The following is a 25,192-nucleotide window of genomic DNA, read 5'->3' on the forward strand; positions in this document are numbered from 1 at the left end:
TTCCTTCCAACGAAGTTCTACCAGTACGAGCCATGAAGTCTTTGGCCCTTCTAACTGCACTTGCAAAAGCCCACTTAATATCCATCAACTCCATTTCTTCCTTGTCGATCTGCTGATAATCTTCATTGGTCATGTTGATGTTTCCAAGCTGACCTGCTACCAAACCACAGTAAGCACTGACCATTGTATTGATAATTTCCATATGCTCCTTAGCAACTTCAATGCTAAGGTGTGAAAGGTTTGAATTATCGACTCGGATTGTGTTAGGGTTTTGAGGTTGAGGATTGTTTGTATAGTGAGCCTGCTGTTGTTCTTGTGGAGGTTGGACTTGTGGCTGTGTTGGGACGGGAATGTAAGACCTCGGATCAAAAGCCGGAGCAGCAGTTGATTGAGGAAACGGAAGAGAACTTGTGTTGGACACAAATGCAGTTTGCAGTTTAGGTTGCTGAGCTGCAGCGGATCTTGCCAAAGCATCGAAGCCTGGAAGGTACATTTCTGTATTCTGAGGAGCGGGAGCACGCTTTGCTTTCCTGATTTCTTCATCATTTTTATGTTCCAGCTTCTGAATGAACTCATAGATGTTAACCGTGTCTAGAGTTCCAGTGTGCTTCAACAACTCAATAAAGGAACTCCATTTTGGAGGTAAAGCGTCAGCAAACCTATTCACCATGTCTTGTTGAGTAGATACAACCCCATAAGCACACATTTCACTAATCAGATGATAGAACCGTGTTGTCATATCATTTAGAGTTTCGTTTTCCAAAAATTGAAACGATTCAAACTCTTTCTTTAACAAATCATGACGAGACTTTCGAGTAGCTGCATTGCCTTCTCCTCTAGCAACTAAGGCATCCCACAATGTTTTCGTGGTCTTGCAGTAGGAGAACTGATGATAGATATCTTTGTTGAGTGCTTGTGTAAGTGTAGCAAAGGCCTTTTTCTCCAATTCATAAGCCTTCTTGTCATTTTCGAGCATGTCAGCATAACCTTCTGAAGTGGACGCTGCAACTTCAAGATTGGCATTGAATGCATTGATGAAACATGTCCAAAGATCGGTGCTTTGCCCTTGAAGATACGTGTGAAAGCGGTTTTTCCATGATGGAAAGTCGTTCATATGGTTCAACTTCGGTGGACGATTGTTGCTTCCCGTTTCGCTTTCACTAATCAAAAGATTTTGAATGCTTTGACTCTGATTGGATACCAAAGCCCATTGACTTGGACTGATTGATGGCGGTGGAAACATACTTTTCGCCCAAGCTGCAGCAGAGGTTAGCTCTTGACTGGATTGTGAGTCAATACTCCAGTCCCAAGGACTTGTACAACTCATTTTGATGAAATACAAATAGAAGACCTACACAAACACAAACTGTTAAAGTTCAAACAGACACGAATTGAAGGATACTGACTTGTTCGAAAGATCAAGACTTGTTCGAAGGATCAACAGTGTTCGAAAGATCACTGTTGAGTTTCGAACAAAGACTTCGAAAGATTCACAATTTGAAAGATCCTTATCTTTCGAATAAAGATCACGAAAGATTCACAATGAAAGATCCTTATCTTTCGAACACTGATCACGAAAGATTCACAATGAAAGATCCTTATCTTTCGAACACTGATCACGAAAGATTCACAATGAAAGATCCTTATCTTTCGAACACTGATCACGAAGGATTCACAATGAAAGATCCTTATCTTTCGAAAATGTATCTTTCAACTAGATTCCCTGTAACGAAGGATAAGTTACCAACTTCGAAGGATGGGTCGAAAGATGATTATCTATCGAGCCTTCCTTGATCGAAAGATGATCGTTCGATATCGAAAGATATCCTTCGATCGCTTCTGACACAACTGACGAAGAGGTGACAGGTTGGTGAGAAAGGTGATTGGTTGGTGAACCAACTTTCGGCAGAAAGGATGTTCTGACCACAACTTTTCACCAACTTTGATTTTCAAACAAAATATGCCCAAAATGGCAAACCCTATCCAAAAAGTCCAGTCACCGGAACACACCGGAATTTGGCCGGAAATCACCAAATATCGTAAAAACAAGTTGTAAGTTACCCATCCCGCTTTTAAACACTCCCGGTTGGTTTTGAACACGTTTTTATGCCAAGAAATCCAAGAAAAATACTAAAAACGCGAGCTAAACCAAGTGTCCAAACACACCAAGACTTGAACAAAACCCGGTTTTAACAAGGTAAAGAGCCACTGCTCTGATACCACTTGTAGGTCCCTCGTGGAGGATGAGGTTAAACCTTAACCTTGTTATATTAACACACTAGCGAGTGCGGAATCCAAGCTAGAGTGCAACCGAGTTGAGACAAGTATAAACACAAAACACACAAGGTTCACCGATTAACACCACTGTATTAATACGAATGAAGGTTCCGGTTACAAGCACAATGTTTACAAATCAGTATTGCAAACTCTCTAATGTGTGTGTGTTCTTGACAGAATGCTCTCACTATCTCTCGAGTGTATCTTTCTGTCTCTTGTGTCTCTCCAAGTCTAAAATGAAAAGAACACACTGCATGGGTATTTATACCCAAACACAGGTAGTCTGTCCGAAGGATCATCAAGGCTGATCGAAGGATCCGATAAATGATCGAAGGATCATCTATCGAAGTTAAACCTTTCGAAGGACCTGTGTATATCTCGAAGGATGATCTGTCGAGATTCATCTTTCGAGCTCATCGAAGGATCTGAACTATCCTTCGATGAGACATCCTTCGGCACAGACATTTTAACATTCATGCACAAACTGTTTGGCCAAGTCAAACTAGGAGGATAGTTGACTTGGTCAAACTTACAAGACTAACATAGACATCGTTTTACATCTAGACCGAATACAGACAAAGTACAGACACAAGTGCACCAACAAATTTCTGTGATGAATGTTGTATATATGAGTGATATTGGGTTGAATCTATGTCTAGGAACAAACCCTAGATGCAAACTTGTAGAATTGTGCCATAAACTAGTGATTAGTCAATTAATCAAGTATGAGCCAAGTGGGTTTTAACTAAATAGTAAAGATGATAATATGCATGTGCTTAGAATCATCATATTTGATAGTTGGAGCAAAATACTTGAACAATTTATAAGTTCGAGTGAATGCTCATATGTGACTTGAAATGGGTTTTATATATTATGATGAAATTAGTGATTTGTTCATATAAATAGGTGTTTGGAATCATGATGTCTACTAATTAATATGTAGAACTTGATTATATTAGATGTTCGGATGAATGCCTAATGCTATGATGAAACGGGTTTTACATGTAGATGGAAACCTTTAGTTCTTGCTTAACAAATGAATAATTAGCTTTGATAATCGAGAGCTAAGTTAAATTGGTGTTAATAATAGCATGAACTTAGACCTTGAAAAGTATTTAAAACGGTGGCGTAAGAATAATGTCTATCGGATACTTGACAAAGTGCTTAAATGAATTGTCGAGTTTCATAATATAATCACTTATGCTAATAGGCAGTTTGACCTTTAAAAGTCAAACTGACCAAAATGAAATCAAATGGTAAATTTTGATGTAAAAGCCGTAAGATGGAATAGTCATAATTAGTGATGACTAATCTAACCGTCTTACGAATTATGATGATAGTTTGACGCTTGACAAGCTAGGTGGAGGCTTGGAAAGGAAACGGGTCAAACGAATCAAGTGTGAAGGAAAAGCGTGTTTCGGATGCAAGGTAAGTAAGAGCTTACATCCTTTTTATATTATACATCAGTTATGTGTATTGAAAATGAATAAAGAAAAATTAGTAATAGAATTATAATGTTCCGACGTAAATAATGTGAGTCGGAACAAGTGAAAATGGTGAGAAACCATAAAAAATGGCAAGAAGAGTAAATTGGTAAATTAGTCATGTAACGATGAACTAATAAGAAATTTTGAAACATTACGTTATGGTGTAAACCAGAATGGGTAAAAAAGGCGAGATGGTAACTAGATATCATCTCATAATGGAAAATGGTCATTCGGACTAAATGGGTCAAATAACATTGGTAAAATCATTTGACAATATTAATTGATGATCGCTTGTTGAGTTTTATGATCACAGGAAATAACGTATGTTTGCGTTGCTTTAACTAGAAAGATTTAAAGCAAAAGGTATGTAAACGGGTCAATGCTATGACCCGAGCCAAGTACGCATAATTAGATTTGTAGTTAAAAATGGTATTTTGGTCAAATAATTAGTGGAAGTTCTTCGTCGTAAAAAGAGGGACTAAAATTGACCAAAACGCCCTTGATGGGTAAATCGGGCAGACGACCTTTAAAATTTATTTAGAAATAAGCATTATGATCAATTGATTCCTTAGGATAAGTATAAAATGGATGATACGGAATGTTAGTGTCCAATGAATTGAAATGGGTATTTTTCCGCAAAAATGACAACCGAGCGTTAAAAACTCGAAATAAACGGTTTGCCACACTGATCCACCACAATTATAATGTGGTGGAAGGCAAGTTGATAACTAAACGTGGTGATAGGGTATATACTAAGAAGAAGTGTGAATTAAGCTTAAAAGTGTTAACTGATAAATACCCTTAACGGGTCAAAACGAGTATATATGCAAAACGGGTTAAGATTGCATAAGAAACCCGTAATTTGAACCTTGAATATTAGTGAACTGATATAACATGATGTCCATGGTATTTAAGGGTAATAAACAAGTTTGTTTGATAAAATCACGAACGGGTTAAAAAGTGTTATAATTGAATTTCAAGTTGAGAGCTTGAAATCTAAAATTTTATGAATTCAGATGTCGGGTTTTTACTCCATGAGATGGAAAATTTAATTACGCACGCGTAGGAAAAAGAATCGCATAAAACGGACATATAGATTGAAAGTTATAATACTTTGAAGTTAGAATTTTGGTAAATAAACATAGCTGGGAATCAGCAGCACAGAACAACAAACCTTCTGTCGAAATGGGACCGTCGCGCCCCGCGACGGATAAGCATTAAGCGGTCGCGCCCCGCCAGAGACTATGGCGCCCCACGAAAGCCAAGGATAAGTCTGTCGCGGCCCGCGATAGACTACAGAGCTGGCAAAATTGATTTTTATTTGTTGTTTGATGTTTAGAATTTGTTTAAACTATTATTTAAGCATCAAAACTAACTTTTAAGTTGGTTTTGATCACAGGTAAATATCAAGAGTTCCCGAATGAAGATCAAGCTCAACGAAGAACCGAACACGATGCAATTACAAGCTTCCGCACATAGTTTCGTTGTTATGTTTAAACGACGAATTTCTATCAAACAAGATGTAACGAATTAAAATTTAGAAAAATTTTAATTAACTTGTATTTTCATCATAAATGTAATCGAAATTATTTGTTTATTTTCGAAATCTGTACGAAAACCGATAATTAATAGTCAGGTTGTTACAATAAAATGCTAAGTGAAAAATATATATAACATTTACAATAATTTTTTAACAAAAATATACCATTTATAGTTCATTTACAAAAACATATAACAACGTCATCCATATCAATCTAAAAATAAAACAAATAATTTAAAAAAATATAACAATTTTTAATGTATTTTTTATTATATTAAAAATATAACAATTTTTATTAATTTTATAACAATATAACATTTTTAATTAATTTTTTATCCCATTTAAAAAATATAACAGTTTTGAATGTAGTATTGTTTACCATTTTATAATTTTAACATTTAACCAAAATATATTTTTTTAACCAACAAAATATAACATTTATAACTCTTTAAAAAAAATAACGTCATCCATATCAATCTAATATTATAATAAATATTTTAAAAAATATAACATTTTAATGCATTTTTAATAATATTTTAAAAAATATAACAATTTTAATTAATTTTATAAAAATACTACATTTTTAATTAATTTTTTATCCTATTTAAAAAATATAATACTTTTTAATGTATTTTTATTAACAATTTTATAATATTTTTTAACAGAAAAATATAACATATAACATTTATAATTCATTTACAAAAATATATATCAACGTCATCCATATCAATATAAAAATATAACAAATAATTTAAAAAATATAACAATTTTTAATGTATTTTTTATTATATTTTAAAAATATAACAATTTTAATTAATTTTATAAAAATATAACATTTTTAATTATTTTTTTTATCCTACTTAAAAAATATAACAATTCTGAATGTATTTTTTATTTACAATTTTATAATAATTTAACATTTAACAAAAATATAATTTTTTAACCAACAAAATATAACATTTATAATTCTATTTAAAAATATATAACAACATCATCCATATCAATTTAATAATATAAAAAATATTTTAAAAAAATATAACAATTTTAATGTATTTTTTGTTATATTTAAAAAATATATAACAATTTTAATTCATTTTATAAAAAATATAACATTTTTTAATTACTTTTTATCCTATTTGAAAAATATAACAATTTTAATGTATTTTTTTTAATAATTTTAACAGAAAAAATATAATATTTAACAAAAATATATATCATTCGTACCTGATCAGTTTTGTACGAAACTTCAGGGTAAGTGGGTTGCTCGTCACCCAATGACTCTTGCGCGTAAGAAGACTCACCAACGTCTTCTTGTACTCCCGAGGCACCACTAACGAAAAAGTTATTGCCATATTCTTCATGTCTGTACGAGGCACAATAACTGACTTCATAATACGGAGACCCATAACCATGATCATAGCTAGGCACGAATAGCTGGAAAAAAAAACGGTTAAATCATAATGGCACATCTAAAAGCCTTCATAATAATAAGTAAATTTATTTTTACCTCGTTCAGATCTGGTAACAACGGTTGGCGGGGCACAACAAACTAATAAAAACCAACGGGTAAAAGGTAATGGTAAGTTTAACGTCGTATAGAAAAAAGTAAATATATACTTACCTCGTTGAGGTCTGGCAACAACGATTCATTATGATGGGGAAGAAAGCCGGACACGACCTCCTCCGCATGATCATCATTTCCTCTCCCATCGTAAGAATCAGGGACAACAGACCCCTCATAATACAAACGGTGTGCTAAGTATTTCATAAAAAGAAAAATAGAACAAGTTAAAAAATGCTATACCACACTGCTTTCCGGAATAAACGTGCTCGTGTTTGTGTCGGACGACTCTCCCATCGTATAGGGCTGACGTCAATCACATTCTGTCACTTTTGAGTGACAGAAAGCAATCTCGTACTACAATACACATCGTATAGGCTTATATGATACGTATTAGGGTTGCATGTGAACCATAAATGTCAGCTTTGAAGGACAACCTAGTACCAATATTCATCGTATTGGCCTATACGATGCGTATTACTGCGCATGATGGGGACATTGTCAGCCTTTGACTGACCTTGAAGTTTGAATTTCACATAATGCGCATCGTATATGCCTATATAATACGTATTGAAAGTGTCAATTTAATTTCCCAAGATGTGCCAATAAGACGGCACTTTTTTAAACACATTTTGGTTGTTATTTTTAAACAAATTTGGGTTGTTATTTAGCTTACATGATTAATACTTGTCATTAAACCTCTAATATACCCGTTCATTAAACCTTTAATATACCCGTCCATCGGGTATTAAACTAGTTACTTGCGACCGTTACATGTATTCTTCGTGTTCCTGAACCCTTACGACTCTCGATGATCAGAAACCCTAATTCTAACTAACATCTCGTTACGATGGGCATGATGTACTCCAGCAAGAAATTCAAAGAGTATGTGTTCGATGTATCGGCTCCAGAGGAAAACACTAGATGGAAATCCGCACAATCCAGGAAGAACAAATCTCATTATTCCAGTGAAGACAATCACAAGTTCCTGGAATCATGTACGTATTTGTAGAGTATTATAAACCCTATTTTATCAATTTTAATGTTATTTGCGCTAATTTATCGGTCTGTTTGTTGTATATATGTTCATGTTGTGGAATTACTGAATTATTGATTCTACCGATTGGATATTTGAGGCGTTTTGATATTGCTGGAATCGTGTATGTATTGGAAGAGTATCATAAACCCTAGTTTATCGATTTGAATGTTATTAGCCCTAATTTACCTGTCTGTTTATTGTATGTGTGTTGATGTTGTGGAATGACGGAATTATTGATTCTATTGTTTGGATATTTGAGGTGTTTTGATATTGGAAGAATATCATAAACCCTAGTTTATTGATTTGAATGTTATTAGCCCTAATTTATCGGTCTGTTTATTGTATGTGTGTTGATGTTGTGGAATTACGGAATTATTGATTCTATCATTTGGATATTTGAGGTGTTTTGATATTGTTGGAATCATGTATGTATTTTAAGAGTATCATAAACCCTAATTTATCAATTTGAGTGTTGTTAACCCTAATTTATCGGTCAGTTTATTGTATGTATGTTGAGTATTGATTCTACGGTTGCTATTGATACTTCCAGTTGTTGAGGTTGCTTACATGTGATTTTGTAACGAAGATGAGGTTAATTTTTGTGACAGTTGTATAGTTTGATGATGAGTGGTGAAGGTACCTTAGGGGTGTGCAGAATTCGTTTCGAATTCGAAAAATTCGAAATTCGTTTAAATTCGATTCGATTATCAAGAATTCGTTTCGATTATAAGAATTCGAATTTGAATTCGATTCAATTCGAGTCAAGTAAATCGAATACGAATCGAATACGAATTTATAATTTCAAATTCGATTCGATTCGAAATTCGAATAAAAATTATACATTTTTATTTAGTATATTTAATATAATACATATATAATTTTTATTAGGCTATACTATAAATTATTTTCAAAATTTTTCCGAGTATTAAAATTACCCATTACCAAACCCACTACGTGGACTATAACTAAAACCTAAGTAACAAATCTATTAATAGATTTCTAATCGGAAAAATATTAACTTGTAATGTGGAGTGGTTATTCCCGACTTCTCGTTTTGAATTTTAGACTTGTGGTACTTTATTTGGAACTTTTTATGTGATATCGTGCTTTATGGCTGCTTTAAAATTTATGTTTCATTTTGAAAGTTTTTTACATGTTTTTAAAGAATCTGAATTAAATCGAATTTATTCGAATTCGATTCGAATTCGAATTTTTAATCGAATACGAATTGGGTTTTTTATTCGAATACGAATTCGAATCGAATTCGGTAGGTTTTAATCGACTTCGAATCGAATACGAATTCAAGGAAAAATAAAAACTATTCGAACAATTCGATTCGAATAATTCGAAAATTCGATATTCGATTCGATGAACACCCCTAAGGTACCTAGGTGTTAGGATTTTGTTGTTTTGTGTTTGAATCTGTACAGTTTTAAGGCTTGTTACATCGCAATCTAAAGAGAAGTAGAAATCATATCTTTGAGCATCGATGAGACGATGATTAAGTCTGGAATTGGTCATAACATTTGCATGGTATTTCTTAATCAGACAATGTCTTTCTTTTTTCCCATAGTTGCAGTAGGGAATGTTTCTAGAGGAAAGAAACCCCGGGATGGAAAATCAATTGTTCATGAAGTTGATGAAATGGTGAATGAAAGGATCTGTCGACCAGGTGCTGCTTTAGAATCGAGTTCTTCAAACTACAATTCAAAGACTTTATCTCAATCCAAGTGTACTGATTATTTTCCATCGCATAAAGCTGCCACTGACGGGAAGTATTCAGATCGTAACCAACCGCTTCACTTGGCTGATGTATTTAGCATCTGAATTTTACTTACTGGTTTTATTAACGACCCAATGAACTGCAACATAGGTTTGGGACAATCTAACCTCTAATTTGATTTTTGTTACAGACTGAGCTTGTGTCTATAATCTCAGATGAGGACATAGATAACTCATCTACAATGTCTTCTGATGCTCTTGCAGATGCTGAAGGTTTGTACATTTGGATTTATTTTAAGTGTACCTTTTATCTTATTTGGAGAATAATGTTTTTACATACTGGTGATTGTTACCACTTTAGGTTTATCAGGAGAACGGGATCTTGAGCACGAGAGTACTTCACATGATAAGGTAAGTGCATTTGTGAACATTCTTAAAGTTGATGAAAACTTTATAGAAGGATCTGGTAAAAACAAATGTTGTTATTTTTGATCTTCTATATAATATTCCACCCATTATCAGGGTAAAAAGATAATTGTTTGGGTTATTAGTAATAATTGGTTTTAGATAAAATTGTTCATATAAAATATATATCTGTTAGTATAGTCTCACGATGATGATGAAAAAATTGCAATTGAGATGCTGATATTGCTGTTATAGTCTTATGTTTATCGTGTTTTGGTCAATTTTCATATGCCACATGTGTTTTGCACTGTTAGTGCTAAACTAGATATTTAACAATTATCATTTGTCACAAAATGTTGAAGAGGTTTGTGGTGGGATGGAACGGGAGATTTCGTTTGACCAGATTCTGGATCCTGTTTGGTTGCACTTTTTGATGGAAGGAGTTTCTTCTTTTTATCACATTTTTGTTTTTGTTTCTCTGTTTGTTTAGTTGATAATAATGATAATAATTATAATATCAATTTGAAATTATCAAAATACCCATAACATGTTTGACACATGACGGAGCTTAACAGCTGGATGCTAACGACACCAAAACTGCATTGAAACAGCAATCACAGGATTAGTGTAATTTTTTACGATAAGGGACTTTTTTGTATTCTTTTACATACCATAGGGACGAAAAATGTATTTTACTCTTACTATTAGATATCAACGGGCTTTTGTTTTGTATGTGTATATAATTATGTACTCAGTTTTTTGGTCATTAGTCAATAGAAACGGCATAGTATTTTTGTTTTCTTAAATGTTTATTAAATGTATAAGATTAGACTCTGGTTTTTGGTAATAATGTCTTTGCCTGCTCAAGTTCTTGCATAAAATGGAAATAATAACTTTGGGCTTTTTGTGTGTGAATATGCAGGAATCCAGTGTTGTTGTTTGCCCAGAGTGTGTTACTTATGGAAGAAGCTGTTACTCGACAGCACAGCTGACTTTTTTTCGTACTTCTATTAAGCTTGATGTTTCCGAGGAAGGGGCCACAGGTTGTCTTACTTTTGAATGGAAGACTCTAAATCTTGTTAGTATCGAGTCACGATGGTTGGATCCTGTGAGTCTAAAGCCTCTATTCTATGTTATTTTTATAGTTTGTTTGTTCTTCGTATGGTGAACTTCTGTGAAATTGTAAGTAACTATTATTTTTTTATTTAGTTCAAAACAACTGAGGTCTGCCTTCGTATCAAGTCGGAGCACGGTCAAAAGTCAGGTAACAGAAATATTACTTTCTAGATATTTGCATTTTCAAGATGTTTTTTTATCTGTATTATTTTCTAGATATGTCATCTCAATGCTTTATTAGTGTAGAGTAAAACCCAAGACACTCGAGATCTATGTAGGGTATGTCTCGGATACATAGAGTTTTATGTCTCACTAGATATATATTGCGAGTCTAAATGTGATTCGAGTTTTTATTTTTTATTACGGAACATGTGAGATGCTTATGTAAACTATATATAGTGCACATGGGATATTCAAAGGTTAGAAAAATAGAGAATTATGTAAACAATAGCATATGGATCATTAATCTCTCCCAGTTCTAAAGGACGTGTCTTTTGAATACACCAACTAGCAATCTGTTTTTAAATTTGTTTTGTTGCTTTATGTGTTTTAAGTGCTTAACGATATAATAGGCATTCTATTTTGTATTTCATCTGAATCTTGGTTATACATTTGTAGACCATATATTTTATACTTTTAACCTGTGTATGTACTGATTGCAAAGAGATCCGTGAGTTTTTTCATATTTATGAATGGTAACAATCAGGTGTTATTTGCATGTATTTTTACTTGCATCTCAGGAAACACGTATACACCTACCTCACAGAATTAAATGTGTCTTGTTTTTTAACTTCTTACCCATGCATATACAGTTAAATATAGTTGTAGATGGTTACTTGATTTCTAAGAAATCTTGCAGGCGTTTTGGAGGTAAAGTTCACTGTTACCGACTCTTGTTGGAGTAATAAGCAAGATCTTATCAAATCTCTGGATACGCAATATAAGGAAAAATGGGATGTTGATCTCGAGTGAGTTATTTGCCTCCTTGTATGCTGCTCGTGGTTTATTTTTCATAGATTAAAGTATAATATTTTTTTTTGAAACTAGGAATATCTTCGACTGTAGATGTGACATAACATTAACCATATATATTTTATTCTAGTCTTTATACCATGTGGCTCATGAGTTGTAGATAACTTTGGCTGTATATCGTTAATGTAAGAAAGCTTATGTGTGGGAGAGTTGATACACACACACACATATAGGGGGGGGGGGTATCTTGAGAACGCTAAATATTGTGAGAACCGTGAAAACGAATGATAAAACCAATCAAAATCATTTTTTTAATACAACATTAAAAATGAATTTACTCTTTAAATGCAACAAATTTACACGTGTAAATCTTTTTTGTTTTTTGTTTATGAATACATGTAAATTTAAACCTGTAAGTTCAATTCTGTTTTTGTATTCGAATAGTAATGAATTAATGATACGTGTATTTTTTTTATTTTAAATGGTTTTTGACCAAGTTCTTGCGGTTGACACGAAAATATACGTTCTCCTTTTAACTTTCCTCTATATATATATGGGAGGGAGGGGATCATGAGAACTTTTTCTTCGTGAGAAACTCTTATCAAACGGTTGGTATTTGTTGTTGATTTTTTTAATGGGGTTTAGGGTTTAATTTTTAGAGTTTAGGGATTAGCTTTTAGGGTTTAGCTTTAGTATTTAGTTTTTAGCTTTTAGGCATTAGCCTTTAGGGTTTATGGTATAGTTTTTTGGGCTTTAGGGTTTATTTCTTAGGGTTTAGGGATTAGAGTTTAGGGTTTAGTAATGGTTAGGTAGAGTTTTCTCACAAAGATGAGTTTTCTCATGATCCCTCGCGCGCGCACTCACACACACACACATATACAGGGGGTGGGGTTCTAGAGTGAACACTAGTGTATTTGTAAACTGAATGAACAAATCCTGGCCTTTGATTTACATCATCAAATCGTAAAATATACCAGTGTATTTTCATCATCAAATCTTGACCATTGATTTATACTTGTGTATTGATGATCAAGGCTAGGATTAGTTCACTAGTGTTCACAATCAAGGGGTTGTTCACAAATGAACCTAACCCTATATACACACACGTGTCTGGTAGTTGACTTATGCTGTTTTAACTGTTTCTTACAGTTCATATGAGTTGTTTGAAGATACTACATATCTGGAAGGGGATGGTGATTCTATAGCCATTTCTAAGAGAGACTTTCAGCTTCTGCAGCCAGAAAAGTTTATCAATGATACAATTGTTGACTTCTATATAGAGTTGAGTTTTTTGTTTTTTATTTATTTTAGTTTAACTTAAAGTTATAGGGAGTAGAATGGACAGGTTAGGTGGGTTGGTAAACGGGCCAAAATGTGTTTGGGTCAGAACAGGAAATCTTTAGTACTGATAAAAGGTTTGGGACTTTAGGTTGACACACAAAATGTTTTTTTGCATTCTTTTCATAAAGTTAATTAATAATTAATGACTCAATCATAGTTATCAAAGACGCTAGGCGCACTTAAGGCGCATAGGCCTCGCCTGGGGCCTAGGCGCTAGGCGCAAAAAAAAACGAGGGCCCGAGAAAAAAAAAGCGCACATATAAAGAAAATAAAAAATATATAATATGCTTTGTAAGACTGCCTAGCCCTAGCCCTATGCTTGTAATTAGTCACTGTTCAGTTTACACTTTACACATATTCACTCTTTTTATTATTTCAGTCTGCACACATGTTCAGTCACTTTTAACACAGTTTTAAACAGTAACCCATTACCCACTTAAAAGGTTTGTTTTTATTTCTTTTTGTATGTCTCTCTCTCCCCTTTCTTGTCCTTTACCCCCTCAACGTTTCTTCTTCCTTCTCTCTCACTACCCTGCAACTCTGATCTCCGGCCACCTTAAACTCTGGTCTCCGGCCACCAGAACACCACGAGCAGCTGCTGTCTTTGACCCATTTTACTCCATCTCTCCTCCTCTACGCTAAAGGCGGCTGCCTAAGCCTGAGTTTCTTTCAGAATCTTGCCGGAATTTACAGAAAGTGGTCGGAAGCCGTCAGAATCTGGGAATCACGTCTAAACAAGCGCAATAATTGCGCCTCGCCTGAAAATTGCGCCTAGGCGCACAAGGCGCTCGCTTTTGATAACTATGGACTCAATGTATTTAGTATAATTACTAGAACTGTTATTACGATACTCTGTTAATCTATTGATAATCAGCTGTTTTGGATGAAGATATTATAAAACATAAATTGTTAAATACACTACGGGTTGCTTTCATTCTGTTTGACCCATTTGACCTGTTCCCTTTCCATCAAAATCACCATAGCTCGAATCAATCCGTGTCTATGTAAACGGGTCGAAATTTACTTTTATAACATATATGTAACTACTAGAGTAATAGATTTAGAAGTTTACATGACATGACTTAAGTTATTAACAGATACCTGAAGCAGATCAAACCTGCTGATGCAAGAGTCCATTTTTTCAATAGCTTTTTCTTTAGAAAGCTGGCAGATTTTGATGAAAATCAATCACGCTCTATCGACTTCAAGGAAGCTTTCCAAAGAGTTCGCAAGTGGACGAAGAAAGTGGATATATTTCAAAAGGATTACATTTTTATTCCTGTAAACTTCAGGTGAGCTTTTAGCCAGCATTCAAGCATACCATTCATCATCATCAGAGGTGGCACTTTGACCCATTTACTAGTAAATATATTATATGTGCAGGTTGCATTGGAGTTTGATTATCATATGTCATCCTGGTGAAGTGGCGCATTTCACAGGTAACTTCTTTTATTTGATTGTGAACTTCATGTTATTCAAAAAATGTTGCGCTTTTTATTACAATAACTAGCACTTGTGCAGATGATGAAATGGAGAGTTCACTTAAAGTGCCATGCATTTTGCACATGGACTCTATTAAAGGACACCACAGAGGTCTTGAACCTTGTATCAAATAGTAAGCTACCTAGAATCTCTGCACGGTTACGTTTTTTCGTGTGTGCGCGTTTAGTTTAATATGTTTATTTACAGCTATTTGTGGGAAGAGTGGAAAGAGAGAAATACTGATGCATCAGAACATATTTCTACCAAGATCCAGGATTTGCGGTTTATTCGTCTCGAGGTATATATTTTACATATTAAAAAACCATTTTGTAGTATATGAATACATACGACCAGGTATTCTAGAAATAAAAGAAAGTAAAATGCCATTTTCGCTCCTGAGGTTTGGCCAGTTTTGCGACTTTCATCCAAAGGTTTATTTTTCCGCATCTGGATTCAAAAGATTTGAAATCTTGCCATTTTCATCCGGCTCGTTAACTCCTTCCATTTTCTCTGTTAAGACACGGGTATTTTCGTCTTTGTACCTACTTTGTTTTTGTTTTGAGTACTTGTACATTATGCTAAATGTTTGTACATAAAGTAAAAAGACCGAATTGCCCTTTAAGTTAACAAAAAAGACGAAAATACTCTTGACATAACAGAGAAAAATGGATCACGAGCTGGATGAAAATGGCATAACTTCAAACTTTTTAGATCCAGATGCGGAAAAACAAACCGTTGGACAAAAGTCACAAAACTGGCCAAACCTCAAGGACGAAAATGGCATCTTACGCTAAAAAAAGTTACTTAAAGCCAATAGGATAGGATCTTATTTTCTTACCGTGTAGTTTGGTTTCATTCAGGTACCCCAGCAGGAGAATTCTTATGATTGCGGGCTATTTATGCTCCACTACATGGAACTTTTTGTGAAACAGGCTTCCAATAACTTTAACCCGTTGAAAGACTTTGTAAGTCGCGCATGATCTATTTGGTTTTTGGGTCATTAAGCCAGCCAACTTAACAAAGAGATACCTCTGCGCTACTATTTATTTTAATTTTTTTTGTTTTCTTAAAATTTACCTTTTATGCAATGTCTGCAAATAACAAATATGCTTCTCTTCAGATCAGTCCAGATTGGTTCTATCCTATGGAAGCTTCTTTGAAACGTGCTCGAATCAAAAGATTGATCTTTGAACTTACGAAAAGCAATATCCAGAAAGGTTCGTCACCTAAATCGTCCTATGAGCTCAAGGATGAAGATGATGATATTGATTACGATGATGATGAAGCCGATGTTCAAATTCTCCATGATGCATGTAACTCCAAGGAAACTTGTGGTGAAAGTGTGTCTGGTCCTTGTGTGAACAACGCAACACCATTAATGGTTAAACCTTTGAGAAGTGTAGACATGGACGTATATCTTTCGGATAGTGACATCGATGGAGGATCGTTAATTGCTGACAGTGAGCAGAAGAATCATGGGCAGCAGATGGTTTTGTATGATCCTTCTATACGTGCCATGTCACCAACAAAGGTAGTAGTTATCTTTGCGTTATTATTAGGCCTGTTAATGAACCGAACGTTCTTGAATTGTTCGTGAACTTGTTCGGCGGGAAGTTCGTTTTTGTTCATTTGTTTAATAAACGAACAAACACGAACACACGGTTTTGTTCATTTAATCAAACGAAAGAACACGAACACACGTTTTGTTCATTCATTTATGTTCATGAACGTCCGTTTATGTTTGTTTAATTACATTTGTTTATGTTCGTTTCAATTTAAATACATAAGTAGTTATATAAATATAACTCATTGGTAATTGAGCTTTATAATAATAAAAATGGGGTTTCCAATAGAATTTATCGCAATTAATCACTAATTTTATATGAAAAATTACTTGATGTTCATTTATGTTTACTATATTATGTTCATTTATGTTTCTTCAATTATGTTCATTTGTGTTGTTTAGTGTTTGTTAAATTATGTTCATTTACGTTTGTGAACCGTTCATTTAGGTTTTAAACAAACGAACATAAACAAACACGAACATGCCCATTTTAATTAATGAACATGAACTAAAAAAATGTGTTCGATTATATGTTCGTGTTTGGTTAAAATTAAATGAACGAACACGAACATGCCTCTGTTCCTGTTCGTCCGGTTCATTTACAGGCCTATTTCACTTATACTGAAGTCATTTGCTGTAGAATTGTGTTTTTTTACTTCCCAGGCTGCACAACTGACTATTTGCATTATGTTGCGTGTGGTTTTCTTGTATAAACAGAAAATCGATGAAACAGAAGACTCTGTTGACAAGCAAATAGTCACAGTTTCGGAGACTAACAAGATAAATCCGACTGTGAACCGTATCAAAAAGTCAATGAATTTATTACAGCTGAAGGATAAGTCTGGCGGAGACAACGATGTGCTTGAATCACATGATGTTGAAGATTCTGACGATGATGTGTATGAAACATGTGTTGTAGAAGATTCTGGTTCAGACAATGATTCAGATGTCTTTTTTATCTGTGACATCAACAATAACCATCAAAAGACTTCGTCTTCTGTTTACAAAAATGTTGCAGAATGTGGTTTGAATGCGGAGACTTCAAAAACAAGACGCATGTTGCCTATGTGTTTTGGTGCCCGAAAAAGACGTAGGAGAAGCCGATAGGTGATATTAAATTTGTGGATTTTGGTTACGATGAAAATATAATCCCTCTCTTTTGTCCATATCCCGCATTGTAAAGAAGTCGCAGGTAATTATGAAGCCGGCTTCTTTTCATTACTAAATGAAAAATCTCCATGAAGATTGATTTTCTTCCTGAACTTGTGTGCGCTAAAATGTGGTTTAATCTTTACATAATCATTTGGTGTTTTATTATGTGATTTAGTACTCAAGCTCAAATCGAAAGGCTGCTTGCTCAAGTTCGGGTTTGTCTTGAATTTAAAGGATTTTGAGTTACGCTGACTAGCTTGTTAGTTCGGCTCCCACTTGTACTCCTATGAATAGCGTAATAAGTTTGATAGATTGGTGTGTCTACTCTTAATAACTCGTGTTGAAGATGGTAAAAGAGTTTTTTTTTCATTGGGGCAATTTCATATATACCTTTATTAACTTGCAGTTTTTTCATTGGGGCAATTTCATATATACCTTTACAAACTTGCAAAATATCATATATACTTATGCAAAATTATAAATATCAATACATACCCAATTCATTAAAAACAATTTCATAAACCCTTTACCCAAAAAAATATTTATCTTTATTTTTCTAAAACTTATAAATCTCATTTATGACTTTTAACTTCAAATATTGTATTTAGTCATTTTTAGGTTAATTTATATAACTAGGATAAGGATCATTACAAAATACTAATTATTGCGAGAACAAAAAAACAACTCTAAATCACTAAATTTTTGGATTTAAGGTTTATATTTCTTAAATTTTATGTTTCTTACATTCATGTGTATTATATATAGTCTACATACATGTAGGTAATTTAGCCTACACATAACCTACATGTGTGTAGGTTATTTAGAAACTGAAGGGATATTTTGTTTTAAATTCTAGTGTGAGAAACAATAAATTTTACATTTATAACATTTTTATTTACTTTTTAGGTTTTTAGGATTGAAAAAATAAGTGATTCACTTTGTTCTGTGTGTTCTCGCAATATTTAGTGTTCTGCATATGCTATTGTTTATGGGAAAAATATAAAAACACAAATGGGTAAAAATAAATTTAAGCCTAAAATGGGTTATATAAAAATATGATGTTAAAAGATGAGCATATATGAAAACTTGAAGTTGAATAAATAAGGGTAAAATGATTATTTATTAGATTGTTTTTAATAAGCTGAGTATATTTGATATTTTAACTATTTTGTAATGACATATATAATATTTGTAGTTTTAGTTGGGTATATATGAAATTTCTCAACTTTTTAAGGGTATATATAAATTTAATCCTTGTTCATTTTGCTGTAACCGTGTTTGGTATGCATTCGTTTATTAGATAATATTTTTCTAGTTTTAATGATACTTAGGCTATATGATATGGTGATCTTCCTAATCACAATTACCACATTCCACGTCATCGTCACATCACTCCAGTCTCATACACCATCCTCCATCACCACCCTACATGGTGTGGTGATAGTAGGGTGGGGATGGTCCAACACCAATCAAATATCCATGTTTTCCACACATGGAAGTGGAGGGGGCGGTGTTTCATGGGTTCTATGCCCCTCGTGGCATTTTATGAGCATTGAGTCTTCCATGAGCCCCATATCACATAGTCTAATAAAGATAAATTTTTTGTTACAATGTTCTATTAAAGTTATTTCTATTTTTTTCTAACCCTAAAAACCACTCAGTGTTTTACTATGTTTTGTGAATTCCTTTAATAGTTATTCATTAAAAAATTAGGATTTAAACGAAACACATATGAGTCAGGGTTGTACTATTTAGTAAATATTTAATACAAATTCTACTTGTAATACTAAAGAAAAAGATTTACTTAATTAACTTTAATGATTGTTCAATGTACATGACCAAAAATACCATTAAAAGGTAACCAACTTTATATATGTTTCATGTGACTTATTTCGTTTAATTTAAGGAAAAATAGCATTATCAATCAATTGTAAAAAAAAAATACATCCTTAATGATTTAGACTTTATAAAATAACACCTGATTATTAATTCATCATTTTATCTCAAATAACATTATCATTTTATCTCAAATAGCAACGATAAAAATTGCGAGTTTAATGATAACGAGAACAACTAAAAGAGATTACGTACTTAGGTTCTAATACTATTTTCAATTTCACCAACCACAATGGTCATAGTTTTTTTTTGAATGGCAAACGTAACTCAAAATAAAAACCCAATCGCCCCGTAGCAAGGTGCTAAGAAACTGACTGTCATCACACACGGGTAAGAAAACAAAGAAAATTACAAGGTGATCATCATCCAGCGAAAACCTCCAATCGTTCCATGATTTTGATGTGTATCAAAGTTTACTATAGTTAGTTGTCAAGTAACGGTGATTTGTTAGTTGGTTATTAGTCGGTTAGAAAGTCAATTAGTCAAAGATCTGTTGTATAAATAGGAGAACTTATATTGTAAAGAGGACATTCAGAAATTAATAATAACTTTCTCTCTCTATCTTCTTCACTCAATCCTATTAACTAACTTTCGGAATCTTTTCCACAAATTCCCTGAGCGTTAATGGTGTTCAACCATTGAAGATTCAATCTTGAAAACGAACCCAGATCAGATGTACTGGTATCTTTGTCCTTTATTTCTTCCATTGCCTTGTGTACACAATGCTCATAGTTGTACTTGATTGAATCAAATACCATAAATCTGTGAAATCATTAATATGAATCTTGATTTAAACCAACTAAGCATCCACACTTTATCAAGTCTCCAAGTTATTATTTACTCCTTTATTTCATAAAAATACTGCCTTTATGAACAAACAAAGTAACTTACTTCCAAAAGATGATAAATAAAGATAGGTAACATACATTAAAACGTTCCATTTTACAAAAGGAAAGGATAAATCATAAAAGCATTGTTTGATTATAACGTAGATGATGTGACATTAAACGTAAAACGATTACAGAATTTGTTATCCTTTACTCAACTACAAGATTACAAGGTTGTTGACGGCACAACTAAACTGACGTGAAGAGATAACAAACATCAGATGATACAATAAAACAAACAATCACTCTTACAATGTTATAAGTTATTCTAACACCTCTGCAACATGTTTTCCAGCATTCTTGTTAACTCAACATCCTTAAAACACTCTTCCATATGTCTGGATGCATTTTCCATTTGAATTAGCGAATCCTCTTTATGCAGTCGTATCTTTTCAATATCCTCACATAAAGCTTGGTTTTGAGCCTCAAGATTATTCACCATACGCGCATTCTCATCCATCAGATTTTTGGTTTCTAATTTGTTGACTCGCAGCAGGTCTTCTAATTCTTCTGCTCGTTGAGTTGACTTCAACAAGGACTCGTCTTTGACTTTGACTTTCTCACATAAACAAGAAATTTCATTCTCCAGTTTATGTAAATCCTGATGTATAACATCGATTTGAATCTGTTTTTCTTCAGAGATCGTTAAAGCATTTGTCTTCTCTTTCTCAAGTTGTTCAATCCTCCGGTTTTGAGCCTCAAGATTATTTACCAAACGTGTATTCTCATACATTAGTTTTTCGGTTTCTAATCTGCTGACTCGCAGCAAGTCTTCTAATTCTTCTGCGCGTTGAGTTGACTTCAACAAGGACTCGTCTTTGACTTTGACTTTCTCACATAAACTAGAAATTTCATCCTCCAGTTTACGTAAATCCTGATGTATAACGTCAATTTCATTCTGTTTCTCTTCTAAGATCGTTAAAGCATTTATCTTCTCTTTGTCAAGTTCTTCAATCCTCCGGTTCTGAGCCTCAACATCATTCACCAAACGCATGTTCTCATCCATCAGATTTTTGGTTTCTAATTTGTTGACTCGCAGCAAGTCTTCTAGTTCTTCTGCTCGTTGAGTTGACTTCAACAAGCACTCGTCTTTGACTTTGACTTGCTCACATAAACCAGAAAGTTCATCCTCAAGTATCTGTTTTTCTTCAATGATCATTAAAGCATGTGTCATCTCTTTGTCAAGTTCTTCAATCCTCCGGTTCTGAGCCTCAAGATTATTCACCAAACGCATATTCTCATCGATTAGATTTTCGGTCTCTAACTTGTTCACTCGTAGCAAGTCTTCTAGTTCTTCTGCTCGTTGAGTTGACTTCAACAAAGACTCGTCTTTGACTTTGACTTCCTCACATAAACAAGAGAACTTATTCTCCAGTTTCTGTTTTTCTTCAAAGATCATTAAAGTAGTTGTCTTTTCTTTCAAAAGTTCTTCTATCCTCTGGTTCTGAGCCTCAAGATTATTCACCAAACGCGTATTTTCATTCCTCAACTTTTCAGTTTCTAATTTGTTGACTTGGAGCATGTCTTCTAGTTCTTCTGCTCGTTGAGTTGACTTCGACAAGGACTCGTCTTTGACTTTGACTTCCTCACATAAACAAGAAAATTCATCCTCCAGTTTCTGTTTTTCTTCAGAAATCATTAAAACATTTGTCTTCTCTTTCACAAGTTCTTCAATCCTCCGCTTTTGAGCCTCAAGATTATTCATCAAACGCGTATTCTCATCCCTCAGATTTTCGGTTTCTAATTTGTTGACTCGCAGCAAGTCTTCTAGTTCTTCTACTCGTTGAGTTGACTTTAACAAGGACTCGTCTTTGACTTTGACTTCCTCACATAAACAAGAAAATTCATCCTCCAGTTTCTGTTTTTCTTCAGAGATCATTAAAACATTTGTCTTCTCTTTAAAAAGTTCTTCTATCCTCCGGTTTTGAGCCTCAACATTATTCACCAGACGCGTATTCTCATCCATCAGATTTTCGGTTTCTAATTTGGTGACTCGTAGCAAGTTTTCTAGTTCTTCTGCTCGTCGAGTTGACTTCAACAAGGACTCGTCTTTGACTTTGACTTCCTCACATAAACAAGAAACTTCATTTTCCAGTTTCTGTTTCTCTTTCACAATTTCTTCAATAATTGCTAAATTATTTTCTTTTTCCTTTTTCTGTGCTTCTGTTCTTTCTGTAAGCAATGTTTCTAGTAAAACAAGTTGTTGCTGCAAATCGACATTTTTTTCATTTTGCTCGTTTACTCTGCATAGAATCCTTTGATTCTCCGCTTCAAGTTGCATATTCTGCCTTTCAACAAACAGTTTCCCTTTCTCCAATTCAACTAACTTCTGTACTTCGGGTAAGCACCGACAAGATTTCAACTCTTCTTGTAGTTGCATAACGTGTTCACTTTGATCTTTCAGTTTGATCGAATAATCATCTATCTCTTTTTTCAACCTTTCTAATTCAGATTTCAACTCGACTTCTACTTTCAATTTCTCACTACACTTCTTGTGTGCCTGTTCCAAACTGTTATACTTCTTTTGAAGCTTCTTCAACGAGCCCGTATTCCCACTGTTAATTTGAGATTCTTGAAATTCTTTAAGCGATGCAATGAGATCCGTATTCTCTCGTTCCAAATGCTCCAGTTTGTATCCCATTTCTTTCGATAACGAATCTTTTGCAGCCAAAGTGTCTCTTAATTCCGCAACCTCTTCGTCCCGCTTATGCGACAACTTTTCGATCGTCAACTTCGCTTCATGACACTCGGAGAAAATATCATCATACCGCGATTTGTATTCCGAAATCTCGACTTCCAACAGTTTCTTATTGCTTTGTTCATGCGCTAACGCTTGGTTGCATACTCTCAGTTCGGTCCGAAGGTTTTCGGATATTCTCGTTTGAGAATCGAGATTCGTTTGAAGTGAGCAAATCTCTTGTAGCAACAACGACTTTTCGTTCTCCCATTCCGTTTTACTAGATTTGAAACTATCTTGAAGCTTTTTGTGTGCTTCTTCGAGATGTTGAAACTGTTCGTTCTTCCACTTCAACCGATCTTGAACGTCTCTACGTTCTTCTTCCAGTTTACTTATCACCTCGTCTCTCGAAATCAGATCCCTTGCTGTTTGTGTTTTGTCGGAGATTTCGACAATTTTTTTATCTTTAAGTAATAAAACTCTCTTCAGATCTTCGATCTCCGCGTTGCTAGAATCAAGACTCGACTTCAAAGATTCTGAAACGGTTTTCGCTTCTTCCAGAGCCAAGACGAGTTCTTTGTTTTCTCCCTCAAACTTTTGAACATTTTCTCCATATTCATACCGAAGCTTTTCAGTTGCGGAATTAAGGTGTTTTAACGCCGATTCTTTTTCTTGAAAACTTGACTTGAGGTCTTGATGGAGTTGAGTCAGTGTAGATAACTCGTCAGATTTGGTACTCAGTTCTTGGGCTTGTTTTTCAGATTGCGACTTTGCTTCTTGAAGTTTCGTTATGAGTTCGTCTTGAGCTCTTTTCAAATTCTTGCACAAATCGGTCTTGATATGGATTTCTTCCTCGAGTTTTTCGTTTTGTGCTCTAACGTGTTCTAGTGCTTCATGAACATTCATTTCTTTATGATCAATCATTGTGTGTGTGTGGTGAATGTGAAGGCTTCCTGTTTAATTACGAAATAAAAAACCACCACCTGTCAGTCAACTACATAAGTCTAACTGCTTATGAACATTTAGAAAGAAAAAAAATGATGGCTAGCTAGTTGTCCGAAAATCTGCTGTTAGAAAAGCTCACTGCTGCTCAAAGATATATAAAACTTTCTTTAGTTGATCTTTAGAAATTATGCAGGCATCATTTATATAATTACATTGTTCTCACATCAAGTAACCATCGGCAAAGCTTTTAAGGGGTGGGAGGGGGCGGCTGACCCCCCGAACTTTTCACTCAGTAGCGGAGAGTATGTAGTTTTCGTATAGAAATTTTTGGGTGTATATGTTTCGACCCCCCGGTTTTATAGAAATATTTAGTTCCAGTGACTCCCCCCACGGGTCGGAAATCTCAAGCTTCGCCACTGCAAGTAACCAACAATCAGAACCAGCCTATCATGACCTCATTGATTCATGTTCACCCGCCACTCAAGGTTTAAAAGTACGGAATCGTGCCTCGAGGCGTTTTCCCTTCGCCGCATGAGGTGTACGCCTCAAGGCAAACCGAGGCGGAATTAAAAAAATATATAAAAATTATATATCTTATAAAAAAAATACTAACCAATTTCATCATCAGATTCATCAAAAACACATATAAAAAAGGCGTTTCGCATGACGCTTTTTTAAACCACAATATCGGCAGGTGAAATTCTTCCACTGAAGCACATTTAAGTGTGAACTTCCCCTTTCATCCACAACCACATAAAACTATTCCTAACCCTAAAAAGTATGGTTATTTCCCAAAACATTCAAGCAGGCTATATTAATGCATCTTAACACTCAACTCATCATGCAGCAGTTATATCTACTCTACTCATCTGACAACTAATATCAAATGTGAAGTTCAAAACTCAACATCAAATTCAAACTAAACATAAACCTAAATACAACTCAAAGTGAAGAAACCCTAGAAAATCATACCTTACTCTATTCGATGGGACAGATCTTGAACCAGTCAGAAATTTGATTTCGGTAGTTTGAAGTTCGAATCGACGCTACAAAGCGGCTGACATTTTTTGCTTTTTCTTTAATTTTGAATTTGAATTTTTGCCCGCCTACCTTTGTATATTTCTCCTTC

General features: G+C 34.1%; 2 protein-coding genes across 4 annotated transcripts; one reads left to right on the top strand and one right to left on the bottom strand.

Annotated features, from left to right (window-relative positions):
• The first annotated feature begins 7,605 nt into the window (after positions 1-7,605).
• On the top strand, positions 7,606-18,036 carry LOC110884677 (probable ubiquitin-like-specific protease 2B). 3 transcript variants are annotated; one of them, XM_035979013.1, is made up of 16 exons: positions 7,606-7,863; positions 9,478-9,716; positions 9,818-9,899; positions 9,988-10,037; positions 10,954-11,139; positions 11,241-11,295; positions 12,007-12,115; positions 13,269-13,400; positions 14,558-14,752; positions 14,844-14,899; positions 14,982-15,075; positions 15,150-15,240; positions 15,803-15,907; positions 16,063-16,473; positions 17,147-17,156; positions 17,207-18,036. In XM_035979013.1, exons 1-16 carry the CDS (start codon positions 7,716-7,718, stop codon positions 17,611-17,613), a joined length of 2,370 nt encoding a protein of 789 aa, XP_035834906.1. In that variant the 5' UTR covers positions 7,606-7,715; the 3' UTR covers positions 17,614-18,036. The 3 variants fall into 3 exon arrangements, with proteins under 3 accessions (XP_035834906.1, XP_035834907.1, XP_021988092.1); XM_035979014.1 differs by having other exon boundaries at positions 9,484-9,716; XM_022132400.2 differs by lacking the exon at positions 17,147-17,156 and having other exon boundaries at positions 7,607-7,863; positions 17,224-18,027.
• A 2,478-nt stretch (positions 18,037-20,514) lies between these two features.
• Positions 20,515-25,192, bottom strand: LOC110884678 (uncharacterized protein At4g38062). Its single transcript, XM_022132402.2, has 2 exons — positions 25,036-25,192; positions 20,515-24,071 (listed from the first exon to the last, which is right to left on the bottom strand). Exon 2 carries the CDS (start codon positions 24,040-24,042, stop codon positions 20,710-20,712), a length of 3,333 nt encoding a protein of 1,110 aa, XP_021988094.1. The 5' UTR covers positions 24,043-24,071; positions 25,036-25,192; the 3' UTR covers positions 20,515-20,709.

The sequence above is a fragment of the Helianthus annuus genome, chromosome 10, assembly GCF_002127325.2.
Source record: "Helianthus annuus cultivar XRQ/B chromosome 10, HanXRQr2.0-SUNRISE, whole genome shotgun sequence".
NCBI classification, from domain to species: Eukaryota; Viridiplantae; Streptophyta; class Magnoliopsida; order Asterales; family Asteraceae; genus Helianthus; species Helianthus annuus.